General features: G+C 39.5%; 5 protein-coding genes across 13 annotated transcripts in view; 2 read left to right on the forward strand and 3 right to left on the reverse strand.

The window, feature by feature from the left end:
* Positions 1 to 1757: 1757 nt before the first annotated feature.
* LOC6034539 (1,5-anhydro-D-fructose reductase) lies at positions 1758 to 3082 on the forward strand. The gene is made up of 4 exons (XM_001844787.2): positions 1758 to 1989; positions 2053 to 2220; positions 2276 to 2800; positions 2852 to 3082. Exons 1-4 carry the CDS (start codon positions 1915 to 1917, stop codon positions 3038 to 3040), a joined length of 957 nt encoding a protein of 318 aa, XP_001844839.2. The 5' UTR covers positions 1758 to 1914; the 3' UTR covers positions 3041 to 3082.
* LOC6034538 (aldo-keto reductase family 1 member B1) lies at positions 3073 to 4671 on the reverse strand. The gene is made up of 3 exons (XM_001844786.2): positions 4129 to 4671; positions 3926 to 4068; positions 3073 to 3868 (listed from the first exon to the last, which is right to left on the reverse strand). Exons 1-3 carry the CDS (start codon positions 4201 to 4203, stop codon positions 3127 to 3129), a joined length of 960 nt encoding a protein of 319 aa, XP_001844838.2. The 5' UTR covers positions 4204 to 4671; the 3' UTR covers positions 3073 to 3126.
* A 506-nt stretch (positions 4672 to 5177) lies between these two features.
* Positions 5178 to 10910, reverse strand: LOC119767394 (probable WRKY transcription factor protein 1). 5 transcript variants are annotated; one of them, XR_005277491.1, is made up of 4 exons: positions 10206 to 10910; positions 9815 to 9969; positions 8588 to 9683; positions 5178 to 5653 (listed from the first exon to the last, which is right to left on the reverse strand). XR_005277491.1 is itself a non-coding variant. In XM_038255897.1 (4 exons), the coding sequence occupies exons 2-4, from the start codon at positions 9291 to 9293 to the stop codon at positions 5607 to 5609; spliced, it is 693 nt and encodes a 230-aa protein (XP_038111825.1). In that variant the 5' UTR covers positions 9294 to 9969; positions 10206 to 10910; the 3' UTR covers positions 5178 to 5606. The 5 variants fall into 5 exon arrangements, 3 of the variants coding, with proteins under 3 accessions (XP_038111825.1, XP_038111827.1, XP_038111826.1); XM_038255897.1 differs by having other exon boundaries at positions 8588 to 9009; positions 9070 to 9969; XR_005277490.1 differs by lacking the exon at positions 8588 to 9683.
* A 1289-nt stretch (positions 10911 to 12199) lies between these two features.
* LOC6034536 (aldo-keto reductase family 1 member B1) lies at positions 12200 to 14680 on the forward strand. Its single transcript, XM_038255896.1, has 5 exons — positions 12200 to 12353; positions 12427 to 12683; positions 13188 to 13330; positions 13394 to 14086; positions 14437 to 14680. The coding sequence occupies exons 2-5, from the start codon at positions 12609 to 12611 to the stop codon at positions 14480 to 14482; spliced, it is 957 nt and encodes a 318-aa protein (XP_038111824.1). The 5' UTR covers positions 12200 to 12353; positions 12427 to 12608; the 3' UTR covers positions 14483 to 14680.
* A 985-nt stretch (positions 14681 to 15665) lies between these two features.
* Positions 15666 to 24016, reverse strand: part of LOC6034535 (trichohyalin) — a 41545-nt gene continuing 33194 nt past the window's right edge. For 3 of the 5 annotated variants that reach the window (XM_038251634.1, XM_038251633.1, XM_038251630.1), the window contains 8 exons: positions 23456 to 24003; positions 23212 to 23396; positions 22914 to 23151; positions 22690 to 22855; positions 22487 to 22630; positions 18585 to 18684; positions 16901 to 17044; positions 15666 to 16736 (listed from right to left, as the gene is read on the reverse strand). In XM_038251634.1, the coding sequence (XP_038107562.1) occupies positions 15941 to 16736; positions 16901 to 17044; positions 18585 to 18684; positions 22487 to 22630; positions 22690 to 22855; positions 22914 to 23151; positions 23212 to 23396; positions 23456 to 24003 (2321 nt within the window). In that variant the 3' untranslated portion in view covers positions 15666 to 15940. Of the gene's footprint in view, positions 16737 to 16900; positions 17045 to 17299; positions 17775 to 18584; positions 18685 to 22486; positions 22631 to 22689; positions 22856 to 22913; positions 23152 to 23211; positions 23397 to 23455; positions 24004 to 24016 lie in introns of those variants that run through there. The other 2 variants (XM_038251631.1, XM_038251632.1) reach the window with 2 other exon arrangements.

The following is a 24016-nucleotide window of genomic DNA, read 5'->3' on the forward strand; positions in this document are numbered from 1 at the left end:
GGGGGGGGGGGGGGGGGGGTGACAAAAACTTTTAAAAATATTTGTACCAGCCTTAATGAATATTCTAAAATTATCAAATCATTGATTTATACAAAAACTGGACATACAAGTTGCAATGGCCTATTAGCTTAAGAAATACTGATTTATAGGTGCAGAAGCAATTTCTTTTTATGAACATATAAAGTCCATTTTAGGAATCAAAACATGAAAATTTCTTTAACTTCTAGACTTGAAAATAATAAATGTACAAAATAAATTTAAAGACTTTTGGCAGTGATGCTCTCAATTTTCATGCAAAAAATTGTTATCGAAAAAAAAACATTCCTCAAAATGGAAAGTTCCACTGACTGCATTCTATACCACACTATGATAACAAATCATGAATCTAAGATGAGTTTATAAAAGTTTTATTTATTTTATTTAAATTTTTTGAGCACACATTGTCAAATTTAAAATTGTTTTGAATCAGCCCCAATGCAATGCATTACAATTAAATAACATTAAATCTTTCAACAATTTTAAATTTATTAGTAGTAACAAGTAGAAACAAGTAAGGGGTAAGTCTTGTCTTTCCTAGTATAAAAGTGTTAATAATTAAAATTGGCATCGCGTGATTTATTTTGTATTGTGAGTTTTATTTACAATTAAAAACTAAATAAAATCTGGAGTTTTTTTTTGAAAAGGTCCAATAAACCACATTTTCAGGTTTTGCTTTTTGGGTTTTTTAATACCCCTGATTCAAGGCGGTTTCAAAAACAACCAAAAAGCAAATCTAAAAATTTGGTTTATTGGACCTTTTCAAAAAAAAAAAAAAAAACTCCAGAAATTAACTTTTAAACTTTTTTTTTATAGTTCGTATGAGTTCAAACATTTCAAGCAAAAATCAGTTCGCTTTGTTCCTTGGCAATTTTTAAGTAGTAAATCACGACAAGAAATCTTTGGGCCATATTTGTAATATTTGAAGCTTTTTTACATTTTAAAATATTAGCTGTAGATTTTATATTGCTTTGTTTAGAAAATGTTTATTTCTTATTATACAAATTTAAACTCAAACTTTTAATAATGATTCAAGGATAATAAAACCCAAAGTGTAGTCATAATCAGAGAATAAAAATGTTCATTAAATAAAAAAAAACCGAAGGAAATCACGATTTCACAGAAATTTACCAGCATGTAACAACAAATAAAGTGACCCTATCGAACTCGCGTGAAGAACATCCGAGAAACGAGCGTACAAAAGCGATGTCAATTTGTATCCTCTAAAAATCATGAGAAATCCTGAGAAACATAAACATACAACCCAGCTCATCCGTATCAAAATTGATTTCATAGATTTTTTTTCGCCCACGTTCTAACTTGATTTTTTGTGTTGCTGCTGAAAAGAAACCAAACCAAGCCAGCTGTTGGCCTACTGTGTAAGGTTGATCCTGTGCAAACGGGATAATTTGGCGTGACCTGCTAGGATGCGTTCCCACCTTCGCCAAAGGAGAAAAAAGGAGCAACAGGTAAACTTTGAGAAATTGCTTTGTGAAGCAACAAAGCAAGCGTGGAAAATCGCTTGAAATGCGGAACGTTTCGTGCAAAACACAAAAAATAGATTTTTTTTGGCTTTTTACTTCCACGATTCAATAAAAGAAATTGAAGCAAAAATTGATAAGAAATTTTTGGCAAATAAAAAAAGGTTCACGCGGTCACCTACTTGGATTGCGACTTTCAACTCACGACTCAACACAACCAAAGCAATCGCGTTTCAAGTCGCGGTTGTGGTCGTGGAGGGTTTCTCGCGTGTAATTTCGCGTATAAATAGTGGTGTGTTCGTGGTCTTGGCTGGCTAATAACTCTGTTTATTGTCAAACAGAAATTTGCGGTGAAATTTGCGTCAATTACGAGCATTTTTGAGCACGATTATTTGCCATGTCGAGTGCGGTGCCCAAAGTTAGCCTGGGAAATGGGTTCGACATTCCAGCGCTGGGCTACGGGACGTATTTGGTGAGTGATTTTAGGTTTGTTGATGGCGTAACTTTTAAACATTTTTACACGACTTTGAAACAGGCAAAGGAAGGTCAAGGGATCGACCTGGTGAAGAAGGCAATCGACGCAGGCTACCGACACATTGACACGGCGTTCCTGTACGAGAACGAGGTTGAAGTTGGTCAGGCAATTCGGGATAAAATCGCCGAAGGCGTCGTGAAACGGGAAGATTTGTTTGTCACTTCAAAGGTGGTAGTTATTAAATGTCGACGAATATTTTTGAAAATTAAAGTTATGATTTTAGCTATGGAACACCTTCCACCGCCCGGAACACGTGGCCGCGGCCTTCCAGCGCTCGTTCGATATGCTCGACATTGGCTATATCGATCTGTACCTGATGCATTCGCCAATGGGGTTGCAATTTCAAGGCTACGAATTCGGTGACATGCAACCAAAGGATGCCGAGGGAAATTCGCTGTTTGACGAGGTCGACTACGTCGAAACGTGGAAGGCCATGGAAAAGTTGGTCAAAAGTGGGAAGGTTCGCAGCATTGGCTTGTCGAACTTTAACAGTGAACAGATTGCTAGGATTTTGGAGGTTGCTACAATCAAGCCAGTGAACAATCAGATTGAGGTCAATCCCGGATGTAATCAGAAAAGGTTGATTGAGTTTTGTCGGGAGCGTGGCATTACGGTGACGGCGTTTGGACCGATGGGAAGGCCTCATCGGGCGACTTATGGGAATAAATCGGCTCTCGGGGATGCAAAGGTGCTGGAGATTGGACAGAAATATGGAAAGACTGATGGACAAGTGATACTTAGATATTTGGTGAGTTGAAAGCAAATTCGTGAAGCTTTTTTCATTTTTGATTTATTTCAGATTCAACTGGGAACCATTCCAATTCCTTACTCGACCAAGGAGGAGCGAATCAAGCAAAATTTTGACGTGTTTGATTTCAGCTTGAATGACGAGGAGGTGCAGTACATGGACACGTTCCAGTCGGAAAGGACGCTCCCTTTTCCCCCACTGAAGAAGCACAAATATTACCCATTTAATGCGGAGTTTTGATATACTAGATTTTGCTAAAAATAAACTTTTTGTTAAATTTCACACAGAATATTTATTTGCAAAAAAAAAAATACATAAAAACATGTTCAACATTCCTCATTCTCAAACGGATGGTGTGGATGTCCGAACGATCCAAACTCCGGACAGATGCGCTCGTTGCGTTCCAGCGATGCCAACAGCTTCACATCTTCCGCGTCCAGTTCGAACGAGAAAACGTCGAAATTGGACGCGATCCGAGCTTTGGTGACCGACTTCGGGATGACCACGTGGCCCTGCTGGATCTGGTAACGGATTAAAATTTGGGCCGGATCGCGCGAGTGCTTCGCGGCGATCGACTTTAACTTTTCGTCTTCAAGAAGAACGATATCGCCGTCCTTGACCCACGGTCTAGCCGGAGAAGCCAGAGGACTGTACGCGGTCACGATGATGCCTTTTTCAGCGCAAAATGCGCACAGTTTGGCTTGATGAAGGTACGCATGATTCTCGATCTGGTTCGTGACTGGTTTGATCCTGGCTACGTCCAGAACGCGTTGCACCTGCTTGCGATTAAAGTTGGACAGACCGATGTTCTTGACAAGTCCATCATCGACCAGCTTTTCCATCGCCTTCCAGGTGTCGACGTAGTCCGCGTCGGAGAAAATGAACGTCTTCCCGTCTGGCTGCATCGGGAACAGATCGTCACCTTCCTTGTACCCAACGGGCCAATGAATCAGGTATAAATCCAGATACTCCAGCTTGAGATTCTTCAAAGTATTTCTGCAAGCTCCTTCGACCAGCTCCGGGCGGTGGAAGGTGTTCCACAACTTGCTCGTGATGAAAATATCCTCTCTGTTTGAGAAAAATCCATTAAATTTTGGTTCATCACAAACTCAAGAACCAATTTACCTCTTAACAGTCCCATCCTTAATCTTGGCCTCAACTCCATCTCCAACTTCATGCTCGTTTTGATAAACATGGGCACAATCGATGTGCCTGTACCCAATGTCGATGGCATCCTTAACGGCCTGCGTTACCTGACCGGGCGGGGACTAAACCAAAAAAAAAGTCAATTTTGTTCCACTCCAAAATTGCATCTCCCAAACACTTACCCCCCACGTTCCCAGCCCAATCATCGGAATGCTCTTGCCATTGTTAAAGATGGCGTTCGGGATCTGAGTAGCCATATTGATTTGCAAAAAAAGAAGTCTCACTTCGAACCGAAAATTACACAACGAATCAAGTCACACCTTATCTCGCGAATGAGCTCCGAAATTCAGCTGCACAACTTGAAGGGACTTAAGCTTGGCTGGGGTTGAAAATAAACTGACGCGATGCCAGCTTACTTAGGCCGGAAAAACTGAACTGAGTCGACTCGTGAGTGTGTATGTAAAATAGTAATCGAGTATTCTCTAACACTGCGCGTTCTGTCAACTGAAGAGCCCCTCTCGGCCTACTGCAATTCGTTTCGATTTGATACTGGCAAAAATCGTGCTGATGTGAGTGCGATTTTGCTGTGTGGTTGGTTGTATGCGGAATTTTACAAAAGTTTTCAAAGTTTGAAAATTGGTTGCTTTACATAATTTGTAATACGGTGTTTAAACATGTCTGGAGTTTTTTTTTTTAAAAGGTCCAATAAACCAAATTTCCTGTTTTTGCTTTTTCGGTATTTTTTAATACCCCTGACTCAAGACGGTTTCAAAAACACCCAAAAAGTAAAAATTGGAAATTTGGTTTATTGGTCCTTTTCAAAAAAACTCCAGATGTGTTTATTCCTACGTCATAGATTAGCGTAATTACACACTCGCATACTTGTTTAGTCAATTTGTGTAATTTTCCCCCATCTTTCTTCAACAAACATATCGGCAGTACTTAAGCACAAATGTATAGTGTGGGTGGCCAAACGCTATGGCTTCCGCATTGATACCCGATTTACGTTCCAGCTATGTAAAACAACCGGGATTTAGAAATGAGGGTTGTGATTTGGATAGGTTTGCGGAGCAGAAAAACTCGATGTTTCCCGTTTGGTGTTCAGCGGTAAAAGAGGCCGAATGGAGCGCAAGCTCGTTTATTTAAGGTCAGATAGAAAACGCGTGTTACAAGTATTTGTGCTGTCATTTGACGGCATTCAAAACGAGGGGCACTCAACAGTCCTCCCCTTTGCTTAAAACTAAAGTTAATCGAACTCATAGATAAATGATAACAAATAAATGGATATAAAGAAAACTGTATCAAGTACAAATCTAATTCAACTGTTTGTATTAATTTGAAAGAACAAAGTGTTCTGTTAATGTATAATTAATCATAAATGAATTCACTGTTCGAAACAGGCTTCCTGTTTCTCTTCGAGCGCCGAAGGCAGACCGCCGGCAATTCCGCCGCGGATGCGTCTCGCTTCCGGCTTCTGGATCGTGCCGTTGCAGCTTCCGGGAAACCCCGGAACAAGCCGCTTCCGCCGTATCCGGCCCCCAACATATCTTCGTCTAAATTCAGCATCTCAACGTCCAAATCCACCACTGCCGCGTCCGGCGTAGACTTCTCGAACGGCGTCATCAGGTTCGGCCGTTCGCCTTGTTGCTGGTAATGTGGTTTAAGCTGATCGCGATGCGCTAGCCACACCGCGCTTCCAGCCGACACCTGAAACGTATTCAAAGAGAATTTTTTTAGAAAAGTTACCAAAATCCATTTCTTTGAAATGCTTTTGTTGTTATTTTTATACCACACGGTATCACCTGCCGTCAGGTTATCTAACTCATCAGATGACTTTTTGTTAGATACTATAGGTACTTGTACCTTATCATCAGAGGCATGCTGAACAGATAAATGTTTTTTATAATTACTTTTAGGATTTAATAAATCTAGCATAGTCTTTGGTTTGTATGAGAACACTTTCTCCGAGGGTAATTGCCCTGTACTCGTCGGTATGTTATTTCTAAAGTTCATCAAAAATAAGTTAATCTGGTCTTCCAAATCAATATTATCCAAATCCGGATCAATCAAAAACTTTTTCAAAACGTCCTTAGTAGTTCTTACAAGTCTCTCCGCTTGGCCATTGCTCTGCGGGTTATAAGGAGGACTTTTCATTACCTTAATTCCTTGCCGACTAAGAAAAGAAGTAAAGTAATGAGAATTGAAAGGAGGACCACCGTCCGATACCAGAACATCCGGTAACCCAAATCTAGCAAAATAAGCAACCAGCTTCTTCAAAACTTTTGCACAATCCGTGCCATGCTTCATCCACTCTACTTCCAACCACTTTGAGTACGAATCTACAATTAGTAGAAAAGTGTGATGTGAAAAATAGAAGAAATCAATATGAATTCGGCTAAAAGGCCTGGTAGTTGGCGTCCATTTAGACAAAGATTTCGGTTTTGGCACCACTGCCATACTACCACAAACGTCGCATGTCGTAACATAGTTTTCTATATCTTTGTTGATTCCAAACCAATAGACTTGTCTTCGTGCCAATTGTTTCATTTTTACTATCCCTGCGTGATTGGCGTGTAAAAGTTTTAAAATCCCGCTTTGCATTACACGTGGTATCACCACCCTGTCTTGGTACAATAAGCACCCTTCAACTTCTTCCAAATCATTCTGATTTGCAAATACGTCCATAAAGCGTTTGTCTACCTTTGCTGGCCAACCATCACGCAGATAGCTTAAAATTTGTTGTAAATAAACATCGTCAGTTGTCGCCTTAGCAACCAAAACAAAATCTATTGGGCAATCTTTACTGAAGTTAATGCTCCTAACGAAATCTTGATCCAATTCGGCTGGTACCGACTGCTTCAATGGAAATCTCGAACAAAAATCCGCATTTCCCATCTTAGCAGACGGTCTGTACCGAAGCTCAAACTTATAAATGGACAGTTCCAAAATATAACGCTGGAGTCTTGTAACGAATATTGAATTTTGCCTTCCTTGCCAAAAATTCCAAGCAAAGGCTTGTGATCAGTGTAAGCAATGAATTCTTGTCCAAATAAGTACTTATGAAATTTCTTAATAGTGCAAACTAAAGCCAAAGCCTCTAAATGAAGAATAGGATACTTCTTTTGCGCGTCATCTAAACTAAAAGATGTAAAACAAATGGGTTTTTCAACACCATCAACAACATGAGCAATCACTCCACCCAGGCCATAACCTGATGCGTCAGAAACTACCACAATAGGCTTGTAAGGATCATAAAACTCCAAAATATTGGCTGAAATGAGAGATTGTTTACTTTCATTGAAAGCTTTGTCACAATCATGACTCCAAACAAATCTCACATTTTTCCTCAACAAATTATACAAATGGTACAACTTGGAAGATAAATTTGGAACAAAACGATTATAATAATTAATCAAACCCAAAAGGATTTTAGTTCATGTACATTTGTAGGCACTTTTGCTTTTTGAATCGTTGAAATTTTGTCAGGGCTGGTCAATAAACCTTTGTCCGTAATAATATGTCCCAAATACTGAAGTTCTGTAACAAAAAATCTGCATTTTTCCCAATTCACCTTAATATTTGCCTTTGCAAGTTTTTCTAAAACAATCAACAATTTGCTTTTGCAACCCTCAACAGTTTCACCTGCTATCAGAACATCATCCAAGTAGCAAAACACATTTTCAATTCCGCCCAAAATTTGATCCATAATATGCTGAAAAATAGACGCACTAGGAGAAGCCCCCTGTGGTAAACGATTGTATGTAAATAACCCTTTAATTGTATTGATAACCATGAATTTCCTGGACCTCTCCGATAATGCAAGTTGAGTATAAGCTCCTTCGAGATCTAACGAACAAAAAACCTTGCAATTAGCCAATTTAGCAAAAAGATCACTAGCAACTGGCAAAGGGTAAGCATTAGCCACCAAAACTTTGTTAATTGACACTTTACAATCAATAACAAGCCTTATCTTATTATCTTTTTATAACAACAATTACCGGAGATGCCCAGTCACTGGCCTCAATTGGAGTGATCACATTCTCTTCCTCCAATCTATCCAAATAAATTAAAACTTTCTCCCTTAAACGGTACGGAACGTCATAAGCTTTCTTAAATATTGGGACATCACTTTTTAAAACCAATTCCGCCTCAAATCCTTTGATTGGGGTGGAAAAATCCTTGACAAAAACCTGAGAAAAATCTCGTTTAATCTCCTCAATCCATTGATCACTATTTTGCACACTCACGCTGTTAACTTGTTCATCAATATTTGCCTTGTTTGAAAAGAATTGCCTCCATTGAGGAAAGAAAACATCCATCCAATTCCTGCCAAAAGCGGAATAAATTTGAAATCAGAATTTAACACAAGCAACTTCAATTTATGCTTGAAACCATTAAGTTTAACCCAAACATCTGTTTCTCCCTCAATTTTGAGTTGATTACCATTAACCACCAAAAGTTGCTTATCACACCTGTTCAAAGGTTTGTCAAAAAGTTTAAAATACTGGACTTTTCCAATCACTGTCACAGTAGACCCACAATCAATCTCCATTTGGACGAAAACATTATCAATCATGACATTTATCAAACACGGTTCACTGATTTTATTAATGGACTCCACACACATGCATTGTAAACTACCTTGGTTCCACTCGGAGTAGCTTTCAGCATCCGAAGTCTCCTCATTCGGATCCTCCCTCGTATTCATACGCCCCAATAGATCCGCCAGCTCCCTCTCAGCACTGGTTCCCGGTCGCGCCATCTCGACGAAATTCACAGCATCACGACGCAAATTCTTCCAGGTGAAGCACCTCTTTTTAATGTGCCCCAGTTTCCCACAATAATCGCAAACAGTCTCAGAATAATCAGGCTTAACCCTCTCAGTTCGATTATTGAATCTGTTGTTGTTGTTTGTGTTTGTGTTTCTTTGATTGTTATTACGGTTATCACCTTGAAATCTGACTGAACGTTGTGTGTTATGTGTATTTTGTGCGCGATGCTGATGATTATTTTGACCCGATCTATTGTTGTTGTATCTATTATTGTTTCTATTGAAGCCCGATCTGTAATAGTTGTTATGTGTGTTTGAGTGTTGTCTATTGTTGTAGGGATGTGAACCTAACCTCTCGTGCACCGGTCTTCGAACTTGGTTGACCATTTCAGGTGGAGGGTAGTTAAATTGTCCAAAATTAGCACAAGAGTTTTGATTGTTAAGTGCATTCACGTTACGTTTTGCTATGTTCCATGTTGTGATGAACTTGTCCATCTTGTCCAAAGTCAACCCCTCCTCCTTCAACAAATTCTCCTTCAAATTCCCGTCAAGAAGACCCGCCAGAACTCTGTCCATTATGGCCACGTCCTTAAACGCACCAAAACCACAGAATTCCGCCTGCAGCTTGACCGCCTGCACGAAATCCTCATTGGATTCATCAGGTTGCTGGTTTCGCTGACTAAAACGAAAGCGCTGGACTAAGTCCGGCTCCGTTTTGTCCAATTTTTGTTTCAATTTTAACACAATATCAGCATAAGAGGCTTTATCCAGCTCATCTTTGCTGTAGTGCAGCTTTAATTGAGAAAAAAAGAAACGGTCCGCAAATCGTCATGAAATGCGATTTTTGGCGATCAGCCGCAACTTGATTTGCGTGAAAGGTATAGGCCAGTCGATCTGACCAGTCCGTAAATGACGTACCCTTCCTAAACATCTCAATAGAGGTAGCTAACCCGTTCGAACCCATGTCTTGATATCAAAAATCAGGTAAAAAAAATCAAATTCCAAATTTCCCAAAGAAAAAAAATAAAAAGAAAACACACAAAAATCTCTATTACTGCAAATCCAGGGATCAAATCAAAGAAAAGCTTGCTACTCACCGATCTCGCACCCGGCCTTTGCCAGCAAGCAAACTTAACCTCCTTTAAAACTCGTCGTGCGCACCGTGCACCAGCACAGGAAAACGTCGTTCAGCGAAGCAAAAGTTTGTGCACCGGCTCAAACAGCTGAATTACACCGTGGCGATTTGGCCTCACTAAATTAAAGAAAAGAAAAACTCTCTTAGTGATCCAATAAATAAAATGGCGAAACCTTTTGTTCAAACGAACAAAAGATTCACACACACACTTACAAAGCAACCCGGTTTTAGTCGATTAATAAGCTCACATGAATTTTTCCTCACAAACTCCTCAGTGATACTTGCTAAGGAATTATTTTTTATTGAAATTATTTTTGGCAAAAGATCACTTGACTCCAATTGCCCTAGCTTACCAAAGCTGCTTTCTCCCGGTCCAAGAACAAATCGCCTGGTCACCGCCGCCAACGAACGCTCTCCTTTGTCCCAAAAATGCCGCCGGAACTGCCGACGCTCCAAACCACCGCAAAAGCAGAACCTTCACCGCACCGAATCAGCAAAATCCACCGGAATACGCCGCGCAAAATCGTGCCACTTGCCGCCCGAACCACGGAATTCGCCGTGCTGCGACCGTTCCGATGCGAATCTCCGGCCAACAGGTACCGCACTTCCAGGCACACCGACAGAATCCTCGGTTTTTTGCTGCTGCTCACTCGGCGTCGGTTTGTAGAAAACAAAATGGTGCCGCCGCTACTCGCACACAATGGCTAGCAAATTTCTTCCCCGATGCGTGTACACCCGAACAGGACGATCGTTTCAATCCCGCAAAGGAAAAATTGATTAAAAAAAACTGTTCGATTAAATACACCACCGAAAGAAAAAAAATCGCTCGCGTAGTTCTTCACTCCTTCGTCGCCAATTAAAACAACCGGGATTTAGAAATGAGGGTTGTGATTTGGATAGGTTTGCGGAGCAGAAAAACTCGATGTTTCCCGTTTGGTGTTCAGCGGTAAAAGAGGCCGAATGGAGCGCAAGCTCGTTTATTTAAGGTCAGATAGAAAACGCGTGTTACAAGTATTTGTGCTGTCATTTGACGGCATTCAAAACGAGGGGCACTCAACACTATGCAAACTTTATAGCTTTATATTCGCCTCATCCACAAAAACAAAAACATATATTTATTAAAAAATAACACTTTTTACATTTTCTAAAGCACTAGTTTCTAAACACAATTCTCCCATGGGTCATTTCACTTTACCATATTTTGCATCCGCTATACCGTGTAACAGAGACTTAAACAAGTAGGCGGTGCATTCTCTCAATTCCAACCAAATTTCATGTTCGTCGCAAGATAGTTTCTGGAGTTTTTTTTGAAAAGGTCCTATAAACCAAATTTAAATTTTTTGCTTTTTGGGTGTTTTTAGAACCGTCTTGAGTCAGGGGTATTCAAAAACACCTAAAAAGCAAAAAATGAAAATTTGGTTTATAGGACCTTTTCAAAAAAAAACTCCAGATTTGTTTACAACTATTGCACGCTATTCTATTCTTGTCAGGATTCAAAAACTACTGACGACTGACTGACTAAGTAGTAGTAATGGTTTTGTTGGCTTAAGTTAGTGTCAATAGAGGGGCTTGACAAGCTATAGTTTATTGCGGCGAGAAAAAATGTTTAGCCATTGTTCACTACCTTTGTTTTGAAAGCATTCAGAAAAATAAATTTATCTAAATTCTTAGAACAGTGTAAGTTTATCGACTGTTTCAAAGTATAGAAAACCCTCTTTTTGATATTTTTTTGAAAACCTACATAAGAATATGACGAAAATAGGTGTGAAAAACTGGATTTTAAATATGAACCTTCTCTTTAACACAGCAAAAAAAATCTCTTAAAAATCATACAAAATGATATTAATTACACTACTTTGCATTGCAATGAGCTACGTCTACCCTAGAATGAGATCCGCTGCCTTCGTACTTAAATCTTTCGCAAACGTTCGTTTATTAAAAAGTATCATGCGGCTCCATGGAAAATCGCAGTGGAGGTGCCTGGTTGTTAAACAAATATTAATTTCAAACGAGTGTCTTTTCTCAACCTAAAATAAAATAAATACGATGAGGATGTGTTGATTGAATTTGACTTTCATAGAACTAAAACATCGGCTTATTGGATTGGATAAAATATATTAACTTTATTTCACATAATAATTCCTATTACATTGGAAATTTAGCCTTTGAATCTTATAAGACTTATTAGGAGATTAGGACTTCTACATAAATTCCAACAAGACTGAAGCTAAAATTGCTAGCAAGTACATATTCGATCAACAGCGGTAAATGTGACTGGTATTTGTACGATCTGCCGCCGCTAGCTGGTACTGTACAAACATAATCACATTTTTGTGTATAAACATTTTCCTCTATCCCAATCCTACACAGCCGGCAGAATGCCGGTCGCACCCCATAGCAGTGCCATCACAGCAACCTGCTTCGCAGAGCCAAAGCCTACTGCTATCTCAGTTTGGACTAACAAAAATATAAGTGTTAACTCTGTTATCTGCTGTTTTCGGGTAATTTGATACCTTCCAAATCCTCCAAATTGGTGTTTTCTGCGTTTTAATACTCACACTTGAACCCTTTTAGCTGCGATTGATTCTACGCTCAAATTGAATAATACGAATCAGCCTGATGTACTAGCGCGGCCCGCTACTACCAATATAAATAGAAATTAGTCCCGACCGGCAGCATTCAGTTGTGTCCACGTCGTCGAGCAGTCGGGTCATTTGAACGCAGTTTGCAAGTTAATCAAGTATTTTTTTCGCGAGATGGCATCCAAAGTACCACGAGTGAAGCTGAGCAATGGCCAGTCCATCCCGATTTTGGGTCTCGGAACCTGGGGCGTAAGTAGAATCAGTTTTTTTTTGTTCTATGATTTGCGGTGAAATTGATAGTCGCAGTTTTATTACATAACTTCTGTTATCAGTTTATGCTGGAGTGGTATTGTTGATCCAGAAAGTTCGACCTAACTTTTCAATGACGGTGCAACTATTCTCAAGTATTTTTGCTTGCAAAGATTGCATTATTGATATTATGATTGCTACCGGAGGTAATCACCGGCATGACATTGAGATGTTTGCTGGTGGTTGAGTTTGTATTGTATTAGTGAGTTTCCTTTGTCAGCGAATGCAATACCATCATGCAAGTTGATTGAAGAATGTGAAGTTCGCTTTTAATCTGCAATAGATTATCAAATATTAATTGCAAATGACATGAACTATTATTCTTTGCAAGAACTTTGTCAATATTTCACAATTTTTTCAGTTATCTTATAGTTAGGATGACAATCAATTTCCCCATGAAGTCAAGTAGTGATAAGAATACTCTATATGAACTATGTTTTACAGTCCCCGCCCGGTGAGGTTGCCCAGGCCGTGAAGGATGCCATCGACATCGGGTATCGTCACATCGATTGTGCCCACGTGTACCAGAACGAGCACGAAGTAGGCGAGGGCGTGAACGCCAAGATCAAGGAGGGTGTCGTCAAGCGGTACGATCAGCGCCTACTGAGATTTGCGATCTGTTTGATGTAATTTTTGCTTGTTTCTTGCAGTGAGGACATCTTTGTGACCAGCAAGTTGTGGAACACCTTCCATCGGCCGGATTTGGTCGAGGGAGCGTGCCGAGCCACGCTGAAGAATCTGGGTCTGGACTACTTGGATCTGTACCTGATCCACTGGCCAATGGCCTACAAGGAGGGCGATGCACTGTTCCCAACCGACGAGAACGGCAAAACGGCCTACTCGGATGTTGACTTTGTCGACACGTGGAAGGCCATGGAGAAGCTTGTTGGGCTGGGCCTCACCAAGGGAGTTGGAATTTCCAACTTCAACTCAAAGCAAGTCGAGCGCGTTCTGCAGGTTGCCAAGATCAAGCCGGTCGTGAACCAGATCGAGTGCCATCCGTACTTGGCACAGGTCAAACTGTCGCCGTTCTGTGCCCAGCGAGGACTCGTCGTTACGGCTTACAGCCCGCTCGGATCGCCGAACCGCCCCTGGGCCAAGCCCGACGATCCCCAGCTGATGGAAGATCCCAAGATCGTGAGCATCGCGAAAAAGTACAAAAAGACCCCGGCCCAGATCCTGATCCGCTACCAAATCCAGCGTGGCCACGTGGTCATCCCCAAGTCGGTCAACAAGGCACGCATCCAGTCCAACTTTGAGGTGTTTGACTTTGAGTTGACCGAGGACGACATCAAGCTGATCACGACCTTCGACTGCAACGGTCGGCTGGTGCCGATTACGAGGTAAGATTCTTAAATTTTAAAAAAGTTCTCCAATTTAACCGTTCAACATTCCGATGAGTCAGCTCGGACAACAGTCCGTACTACCCGTTCAAAGCGGCCTTCTAAATCTCTCTCACCATCACGGAAAGGATTCATCTTATCAAAACAGCTGCTAAAGTCGACGTAAATATTCTGGTGGTCCCCTCGTGGTGCTTATCTCTCCTTCAGCTAGATTGATTAGTTTTAACGGTTTCCGTAACACCGTTGATAAGCGCTTTCTAATTGCCCGCAATTATGCTGCTCGTTATGAAATTAAATTGTCTCGGAAAGAGGTGATAACACGACTTTTCTTCTTCGTTTTTTTTTCACAGTGCTGCCGGTCATCCCCACCATCCGTTTGAGAGCGAGGAGTTTTAAAGTGTGCTGTTGAAGCGTGGAGAGTCATACCGTAAAGTGTAGGAACTTTTCTGTTGAGCTGAAAATTGCTTTTCACTACACTGCTTAAAGCATGTTTGTTCGTACACACCCTATTTTATTTGCATTTGAAAGTTTTGTAAACATAACATTGTCATTCGGAGATAAGAGAGCTTGAAATAAATTTATTGCAAAAAGAGAGAGATCGTTAATTTCCTTATTTATTTAGAAAGCATCCGAGTAGGCTGAGATTTTTCGGGTTTTTTTAAGATTTGTATTTTTTTGAAATACAATTTTGTTGACATGATTTAGTAAAAAAAACCATGCTTCTAAATTTGGATCAAAATTTAAAAATAATGATCTAGTAAGAAATACCTTGAAAAGTTGGTATTCTTTTCAGATAGCTTGTGAAAAAACTTTTAGAAGTTTCGTTTAATAAGTTCGACGGTCTATTCGACAAAGAGAGAAAGTCCAATGAACATTTTTATTTAATTTCATCGAAGAAAAGAATCATGAGATCACAGAACAATGCAAAATGAAGACAACAGCATCTAATTCCAGCGTGCCTCTAATGTTGGCAGGTCAGAACTTTGACATTCAATTGAAGCTAGTTATAAATTATAAATAGCACAATAAGAAGTGAGCAAGCAAGTTTCTATGAAAAGTTTTGCAAAATTAGTTGTTTAAATAGTGAAAATCAGCAAATTGGATAGAGTTAGGAGCGAGTGCTTAACCTGCCAAACATACGAGAATTTCCCCTAATAGAATTTTTTTTTTCGTTGTGCTATTGGACAGAATCATGGCAACGTCCAGCAAGCAAAAACATACAAATGTCAAACATCTTTCAAATTTTTGTTTCCCAAAGAAAAATGTCTGAGCAAGCCATGAGAATGTGAAAGTATTGACAGCCGGAGGCGTAATTCAAAGCTCAAAGAATCCAAGGGACCATCGAGATCCTTCAAGTAAGAGAAAATATCGAGGAATGAAGAGAATCGCAGTATGCAGTTTGAAAAGACTTAAGAATTCGTCGGTAGATGGAGCAATATTGAAATCGAGAAGATAGACAACCAGAGAGTCGCCTGTAATTTGAAGTAAATGGAGACGCAAGGTGGTTTATTCGATCAATTGATTAATTGATTTTCAAAGGTCTAGCGGAATTTCGAATATTTTCCAATCAAAACAAGGATTTATCACTGAAATGTTTCTTTATTGCAACATCTTTGGTACAGTACAGCTCGCATTTTTCGTTGATCATATAGTATCAGAACTAGCCGATGATGTATATGAGATAATAATGACTGAGTAGATCTACGCCAGCTTTGATCAGTTTATTTTATTGTGGCAATCAGCAGGCTGTGAAATAAAACGTGCTCTAAACAGGCTCTACAGGATAATTAAATAAATAGGAAAACAATAGTAATAGACACGGAAACAGCGGCTTAAAAGATTACAAAAATGGTTCTACGTCGATGAGGAACGTGGTCCCGGCGCAGACACGATCGCTTCCGCAGCAGTAGCCGCCGCCACCGCCACATCCGGAACGCGAACCACAATCATCTCGGGCATGTTTTGTACTTTTTGCGGGTTGATCGGTTCCGCCGGGGGGATCTTTGCGGGCTGCTTGACGGGCAGTTCCACTGTCACCTCGCAAATGTCCACCTCCGAGGCCGGTTCGGCACTGCCACCCTCCTCTTCGGTGATCGTAATCATGGGTGCCTGGACGGCCACCGCTGGAACCTGCTGCTGCTGCTGGGCAGTTGATTCCGGAATTTGCTCGATCGCTATCACGGGGGTGGCTTCTGCCTGCTGAGGAACCTCCGACTGCACGATCACCGGTTCCGTCGAGTGAACCTGGTTGGTTTCGGTCTGGATCACCGACTCGGGCAGGTCCACGACGACCTGCTTTCCTTCCTGCTCCTCCTGGATGAGTTCGGCTTCGTTCTCTTCGTAGATCACGTCGCACACGATCGGAACCGGAATCGGCTCGCAATCTTCCACGATCATCTGCTGCTGCTGCTGTTGTGGTTGGGGCTTGTTGTTGCGGTTCTTGGCCCTTCGGGGAGGTTGTGGCGGAGGCTGCAACTGCTGCTGCTGTTGAAGCAGTTCACGTTCCTGCAGTTGCATCTCACGGAATCGCTCGGTGAGTAAGCGCAAGTCCCGATCCTGGGACTCGATCACGCTTTTGAGTTCCTCGATCTGCTGCAAATCTTCCTGCCGGGGCTCACGGCGTTCGTATCGCATTCGCATTTCCTCGAAGCTGGATTTTAAGAGAATGAAGCGTTAGTAAAATTGAAATTCAAGCAGAGATTTTCTAATTTGGAAAAAAATTTGTTCGAATTATTCACAGTGAATGAAGATGATTTTGAAGATGATCTTCGGTCCAATTAGTACTGATCGTGCGGCGTCACCCAGCATACTTACAGGTTCGTTAAGATTCGGCACTTTTTGTGCAGGGTTTGGATTTCCTGGCTATTTTTGGCGTCGCGCGTCTCCATGCTTCGGCTTTCGAAGATGCGCTCCTCCTGCAGATCCTTCAGGGTCCGCTGATGGTCGATCGTGAGCTCTCTGTCGGGTTTTTTTGTTTTACGATTTTTGATTTTGAAGGATGAAGAAAGAGACGAATTGCACGATGAGCGTTTTTGATGGTGGTTCGAAACAAAAATAATTCAACAATTTTATATCTCAACAGGTTGTTTTTAGTCGTGAAAGTGCTGATTTGTGAAATGTTTGTTAAATTGAAAAAGTAACTGTTTGTTCAAACGATTTATTTCAGTTCTATAATGTTTTGTAATACAAGGGAAATACAGGAAATTATTGATTGATTTTCGGAGGGAAATGCCACGCTGGCATATGTGTAAGGGTTGTAAATGTTCTGATAAAAATGCTTTGGTAAAGTTGAGATAAAGTTGTGTAAAGTTAGGAAATTGGCTGATAAAATGCATCACATCAAGAGCAAAAACATTCAACAATTTTACATCTTGCTATAAAAAAATCTACATCTAACAAAAAACTGTTTCAATCTCGATTGATCAACCGAAGTTGGAGATAAACCACGAGGGCCAACGTGGCCACAAGTGTCAGCAAGCTAAAAGCCCACGACTCAAACTGAAAGTGGGCCACGAGGGCCGGAAACAGCGGATATGACCCTTTGACAAAGTCCACCACGAGGTGGAGCACATTCGACACGGGTCCAGACTCGGAATCGTCCAGTTTCGTGATGATGTTGTTGTTCGTATCGTGCAATGTTCGTGATTTAGTTGTTGATGGGGATGATCCACTCTCATCGTTTTGTATGCTGACATGTGCGATATGGTTAATTTTGATCGTTACAAAACGTAAAAAAGGTGATTTTGTTGTTTTTGATTTGATTCGGCAGTATAAAAGAGCGCGCGCGCATTTGTGCATTTCAAAAATTACAACGATTGTTTATTCAGGAAAAAGAAAGAAAAAAGTTCAACGATCAATTAGGACGTGACAATTAAAAAAATGAAGGCAACACGTAAAAATGAGAGAAATGAAATGAAAAGAAAAAAAGAGAAAAGAAAGAGAGAGAGAGAATGCTATTAACTCAAAAATGAAGATGCCGTTTGACGCAGATTTTGCAGATTGCAGGCAGTTGTTAGGACACATCAGAAGACAACAACACTGACAAGGTTAAAAATATGAATGAATGAAGAAGTGTGTTCACTCGAAAGTCATGGCCATCTTTTTTAGGTTAATTACTGGTCCGTTTCGTTGGACGTTGTATTTCCGCGTTTTTATTCTGAGCCGCCTACTTTGACGCGATCGCGTCAAATCAAATCAAATCAAATCAAGCACAACAATGATAAATCGAAAGAAATAGAAAGATAAAAAAAAGAGTGGACACATACAAAACGAATGCGAGTGGAGAGTAGTGAAACGATGGTTAAACAACAGACCAGAACTTGTATTTGTATGAGCTTGAAGATGTGTTAGAGTGAAGCTTCTTTTGGTTCTATTGTTCTGAAACGTCTGAGGTACAAAACAAGTGACTTTGGAATGCAAAGTTGCGATGAAGGTACGAGACACGAGAAGAGAGAAAGAACACGAAGAAAATTCTTTAATTTAGTAGTTTGACACGTACCTGATTTTATTTTCAGCTTCCTCGAGCCGTGTTCGTTGTCGACTTTCCATCAGTTGGAGTGCTTCTTCCTTTTCGCTGACCAGTTGTTTCCATTGTTTTTCTGAAAAATAGCGTTAGAAATTTGGGTGAAAATATCCGTTATATTAAATTTATTAATATCGCTATTCATTTCATCAATTTTATCTTTTTTTTTATTTTTTTTTTGATTTTATATATTTTATCTCAATTTCATTTTAATTGCTTCTAAACATTCTACATTTTTCTCAATTCTATTTCAATTTTATTTAAATTTTATCTCAATTAAATCTTATTTTATCTCCATTTAATCTAAGTTTTACCTCAATTTCACCTCAATTTTATCGCAATTTCATCTCAATTTTGTCTCAATTTTATCTAAATTTAAACTGATTTTTTTCTGAATTTTATCTGAATTTTATCTCAAATTTATCTCAATTTTATCTCCATTTTATAAATTTAAAAAATTATATAAATTTTGTCAATTTTGGTCAATTAGGTCAATTAGGTCAATTTGGTCAATTTGGTCAATTTGGTCAATTTGGTCAATTTGGTCAATTCGGTCAATTTGGTCAATTTGGTCAATTTGGCCAATTTGGTCAATTTGGTCATTTTTTTCAATTTGGTCAATTTGATCAATTTGGTCAATTTGGTCAATTTGGCCAATTTGGTCAATTTGGTTAATTTGGTCAATTTGGTCAATTTGGTCAATTTGGTCAATTTGGTCAATTCGGTCCATTTGGTCTATCGGGTCAATTTTGACAATTTAGTCAATTTTGAAAAATTTGACAATTTTGTAAATTTTGTCGATTTGGTCAATTTTGTCAACTTGGTCAATTTGGTCAATTTGGTCAATTTGGTCAATTTGGTCAATTTGGTCAATTTGGTCAATTTGGTCAATTTGGTCAATTTGGTCAATTTGGTCAATTTTGTCAATTTTGTCAATTTTGTCAATTTTGTCAATTTGGTCAATTTGGTCATTTTGGTCATATTGGTCAATTTGGTCAATGTGGTCAATTTGATCAATTTGGTCAATTTGGTCAATTTGGTCATTTTGGTCAATTTGGTCAATTTGGTCAATTTGGTCAATTTGGTTAATTTGGTCAATTTGGTCAATTTGGTCAATTTGGTCAATTTGGTCAATTTGGTCAATTTGGTCAATTTGGTCAATTTGGCCAATTTGGTCAATTTGGTCAATTTGGCCAATTTGGTCAATTTGGTCAATTTTTTCGATTTGGTCAATTTGATCAATTTGGTCAATTTGGTCATTTTGGTCAATTTGGTCAATTTGGTCAATTTGGTCAATTTGGTCAATTTGGTCAATTTGGTCAATTTGGTCAATTCGGTCAATTTGGTCAATTTGGTCAATTTGGCCAATTTGGTCAATTTGGTCAATTTGGCCAATTTGGTCAATTTGGTCAATTTTTTCGATTTGGTCAATTTGATCAATTTGGTCAATTTGGCCAATTTGGTCAATTTGGTTAATTTGGTCAATTTGGTCAATTTGGTCAATTTGGTCAATTCGGTCCATTTGGTCTATCGGGTCAATTTTGACAATTTAGTCAATTTTGAAAAATTTGACAATTTTGTAAATTTTCTCGATTTGGTCAATTTTGTCAACTTGGTCAATTTGGTCAATTTGGTCAATTTGGTCAATTTGGTCAATTTGGTCAATTTGGTCAATTTGGTCAATTTGGTCAATTTGGTCAATTTGGTCAATTTAGTCAATTTTGTCAATTTGGTCAATTTGGTCATTTTGGTCATATTGGTCAATTTGGTCAATGTGGTCAATTTGATCAATTTGGTCAATTTGGTCAATTTGGTCAATTTGGTCATTTTGGTCAATTTGGTCAATTTGGTCAATTTGGTCAATTTGGTCAATTTGGTCAATTTGGTCAATTTGGTCAATTTGGTCAATTTGGTCAATTTGGTCAATTTGGTCAATTTGGTCAATTTGGTCAATTTGGTCAATTTGGTCAATTTGGTCAATTTGGTCAATTTGGTCAATTTGATCAATTTGGTCAATTTGGTCATTTTGGTCATTTTGGTCAATTTGGTCAATGTGGTCAATTTGATCAATTAGGTCAATTTGGTCAATTTGGTCAATTTGGTCAATTTGGTCAATTTGGTCAATTTGGTCAATTTGGTCAATTTGGTCAATTCGGTCCATTTGGTTATTTTGGTCAATTTGGTCAATTTGGTTATTTTGGTCAATTTGGTCAATTTTGTCAATTTTGTCAATTTTGTCAATTTGGTCATTTTGGTCAATTTGGTCAATTTGTCAATATGGTCAATTTGGTCAATTTTGACAATTTTGTCAATACGGTCAATATGGTCATTTTGGTCATTTTGGTCATTTTGGTCATTTTGGTCAATTTGGTCAATTTGGTCAATTTGGTCAATTTGGCCAATTTGGTCAATTTGGTCAATTTGGTCAATTTGGTCAATTTGGTCAATTTGATCAATTTGGCCAATTTGGTCAATTTGGCCAATTTGGTCCATTTGGTCAATTTGGTCAATTTGGTCAATTTGGTCAATTTGGTCAATTTGGTCAATTTGGTCAATTTGGTCAATTTGGTCAATTTGGTCAATTTGGTCAATTTGGTCAATTTGGTCAATTTGGTCAATTTGGTCAATTTGGTCAATTTGGTCAATTTGGTCAATTTGGTCAATTTGGTCAATTTGGTCATTTTGGTCAATTTTGTCAATTTTGTCAATTTGGTCAATTTGGTCAATTTGGTCAATTTGTCAATATGGTCATTTTGGTCATTTTGGTCAATTTGGTCAATTTGGTCAATTTGGTCAATTTGGTCAATTTGGTCAATTTGGTCAATTTGTTCAATTTGGTCAATTTGGTCAATTTGGTCAATTATGTCAATTTGGTCAATTTGGTCAATTTGGTCAATTTGGTCAATTTTGACAATTTTGACAATTTTGTCAATTCGGTCAATTTTGTCAATTTGGTCAATTTGGTCAATTTGGTCAATTTGGTCAATTTTGTCAATTTGGTAAATTTTGACAATTTTGTCAATTTTGTCAATTTTTAAAATTTTGACAATTTGGCCAATTTGGTCAATTTGGTCAATTTGGTCAATTTGGTCAATTTGGTCAATTTGGTCCATTTGGTCAATTTGGTCAATTTGATCAATTTGGTCAATTTGGTCAATTTGGTCAATTTGGTCAATTGGGTCAATTTTGTCAATTTGATCAATTTGATCAATTTGATCAATTTGGTAAATTTGGTCAATTTTGGCAATTTGGTCAATTTTGAAAAATTTTCAATTTTGACAAATTTGACAATTTTGTAATTTTTTTTTAAATTTTGTCAATTTGGTTAATTTGGTCAATTTGGTCAATTTGGTCAATTATGTCAATTTGGTCAATTTGGTCAATTTGGTCAATTTGGTCAATTTGGTCAATTTGGTCAATTTGGTCAATTTGGTCAATTTTGTCAATTTGGTAAATTTTGACAATTTTGTCAAATTTGATAAATTTGACAATTTTGTCAATTTTGTCAATTTTTAAAATTTTGACAATTTGGTCAATTTGGTCAATTTGGTCAATTTGGTCAATTTGGTCAATTGGGTCAATTTTGTCAATTTGATCAATTTGGTCAATTTGGTAAATTTGGTCAATTTTGGCAATTTGGTCAATTTTGACAATTTTTCAATTTTGACAAATTTGACAATTTTGTAAATTATTTAAATTTTGTCAATTTGGTTAATTTGGTCAATTTGGTCAATTTAGTTAATTTTGTCAATTTGGTAAATTTGGTCAATTTGGTTGTTTTGGTTTAATTGATCAATTTTGACAATTTTGACAATTTTGAAAATTTTGTCAATTTTTTTGAATTATTATTTCATTTTCAAGATTTTTTTTTCACTCACCCAGTTCCTTTTTGTGTGACACCTTGAGCATTTCCGTCGCGTCGGACAGTTCGCGCTCAAACTCTTCTTGCACCTGCTGTATCCGGAGGCTAAAGTGCTGCTCCATGTCGCGCTTCTCCTTCTCGTGCTGCTCTTTCAGTTCAGCTGCAAGGTCGATCAACAGTTAGTATGTCTTATTTGCTAGCTGATCCTCTAATCCTTACCAATGACTTGATCTCTCTGCGTAGTTTCACGGACCAGAACTTCTTCCAGCTCTCGCTCCCGTCGATCGACGAACATCCGCGACTGCATCAGCTTGGTGTCCGCTTCGGATTGTGCGTCTTCCATTGCTTGCTTCTGACGCTCAATGGTCTTCTTGAGGGACTCGATCTGAAAAAGAATCGATCGTTTCGTTGTTTATCTTAGATTTCTTATTTTAGTTTCTGACCTCTTCCTTCAGTTGCTTCTCGCGCATGTTGAACTTTTGCGTTAGCTCTTCAGTTTCCTGCAACGCTTCCCGCTTGAACCGGTTAATGGCGGACAGGCGATCCTCGAGGTTGGTCTGTTCCATCTCGACCCGAAGCCGGTTCATCTCGTGCAGCAGGCGATCCTCCCACTGCATCGCAATCTCACCGCGGGCGATCTCTATCCGGTTCAGGGCTTCGCGTTCCTTCTCGCATATTTGGCTGAAAGTTGAACGGAGGTTAACTCAACGATCATGACTTACTGATCATTCAGATACTTACTATTCGCAGCGGGTCTTGAGTTGTTGGGCTTTGACGATCTCCGCTTCCAGTTTGTTGCTTGCGTCCTCGAGTTCGTTCCTGAGCCGATCGATTTGGCGCGTCATCACGGTCAGTGTTTCCTTCTGATCGTTTGTCAGTCCGCGCAGCTTGGTTGCCTCTCCCTCGAACGATCGCAGACGAATGGCCTGAAAAAATCAACGGTTTGTAACGTTTGGTTAGCTCACCCTTTCGCGATCGTACTGACCTCAGCCATGTTGTTTCGGTTTTCCTGCTCCAGCCGAGTCGCTTTGTCAATTGCGGCCTTCCGCTCTCGTTCCACCGCTTCGAGCTTCTCCTTGCAGTTCTTCTGCATCGATCGGAGCTTCCACTCGCAGTCTTCCATGAGGTGTTCCTCCCGGTCCGAGTGGTGCGTCCGCAGCTGTTCAAAATCACATTTCCACTTGGCCTCAACCTGGGAACGCTCCTTCAGCGCCAACTCCAGCGCTTCCTTGATAATCTTCTGCTCTTCGGCACGTTCTTCCTGTAGTTTCTCCTTCTCCAGCCGAAGTGTCTCCGCTTCGGCTTTAGCTTCCACCAGCTGAACGTTCAGCTCGTTCGCCATCTGGCGGGTGTCCTTCAGCTTTTCCGTTAACTCTAGCATTTCTACCTCTAGATTTTGATACTTAAGATTTAGCTCATCCTCCTGGTTGGAGGACTTCAGTCTTAGTGAGTCTATCTCGGCGTCTTGCGTTCGCAACCGTCCCCGGATACCCTCGCACTCCCTGCATGCTGCGTCCAGTTCCGCCTTGAGACCTGAAGCGGAAGA

Source organism: Culex quinquefasciatus, chromosome 2, assembly GCF_015732765.1.
Source record: "Culex quinquefasciatus strain JHB chromosome 2, VPISU_Cqui_1.0_pri_paternal, whole genome shotgun sequence".
NCBI classification, from domain to species: Eukaryota; Metazoa; Arthropoda; class Insecta; order Diptera; family Culicidae; genus Culex; species Culex quinquefasciatus.

Bases quoted from the DNA above. Each gene is read 5' to 3' on its own strand.
- LOC6034538 (XM_001844786.2), bottom strand. From the start codon at position 4,203: ATGGCTACTCAGATCCCGAACGCCATCTTTAACAATGGCAAGAGCATT. The intron at 4,069-4,128 runs GTAAGTGTTTGG...TTTTTGGTTTAG, and splicing joins TTGGGCTGGGAACGTGGGGG to TCCCCGCCCGGTCAGGTAAC. The intron at 3,869-3,925 runs GTAAATTGGTTC...TTTCTCAAACAG, and splicing joins AAGGATGGGACTGTTAAGAG to AGAGGATATTTTCATCACGA.
- LOC6034536 (XM_038255896.1), top strand. From the start codon at position 12,609: ATGGCATCCAAAGTACCACGAGTGAAGCTGAGCAATGGCCAGTCCATC. The intron at 13,331-13,393 runs GTACGATCAGCG...TGTTTCTTGCAG, and splicing joins AAGGAGGGTGTCGTCAAGCG to TGAGGACATCTTTGTGACCA. The intron at 14,087-14,436 runs GTAAGATTCTTA...TTTTTTTCACAG, and splicing joins CGGCTGGTGCCGATTACGAG to TGCTGCCGGTCATCCCCACC.
- LOC119767394 (XM_038255898.1), bottom strand. From the start codon at position 9,293: ATGGACAGAGTTCTGGCGGGTCTTCTTGACGGGAATTTGAAGGAGAAT. The intron at 5,654-8,587 runs GTAGTTTACAAT...AATACGTTTCAG, and splicing joins CTACTCCGAGTGGAACCAAG to GTGTCGGCTGGAAGCGCGGT.
- LOC6034539 (XM_001844787.2), top strand. From the start codon at position 1,915: ATGTCGAGTGCGGTGCCCAAAGTTAGCCTGGGAAATGGGTTCGACATT. The intron at 2,221-2,275 runs GTGGTAGTTATT...TTATGATTTTAG, and splicing joins ATTTGTTTGTCACTTCAAAG to CTATGGAACACCTTCCACCG. The intron at 2,801-2,851 runs GTGAGTTGAAAG...GATTTATTTCAG, and splicing joins AAGTGATACTTAGATATTTG to ATTCAACTGGGAACCATTCC.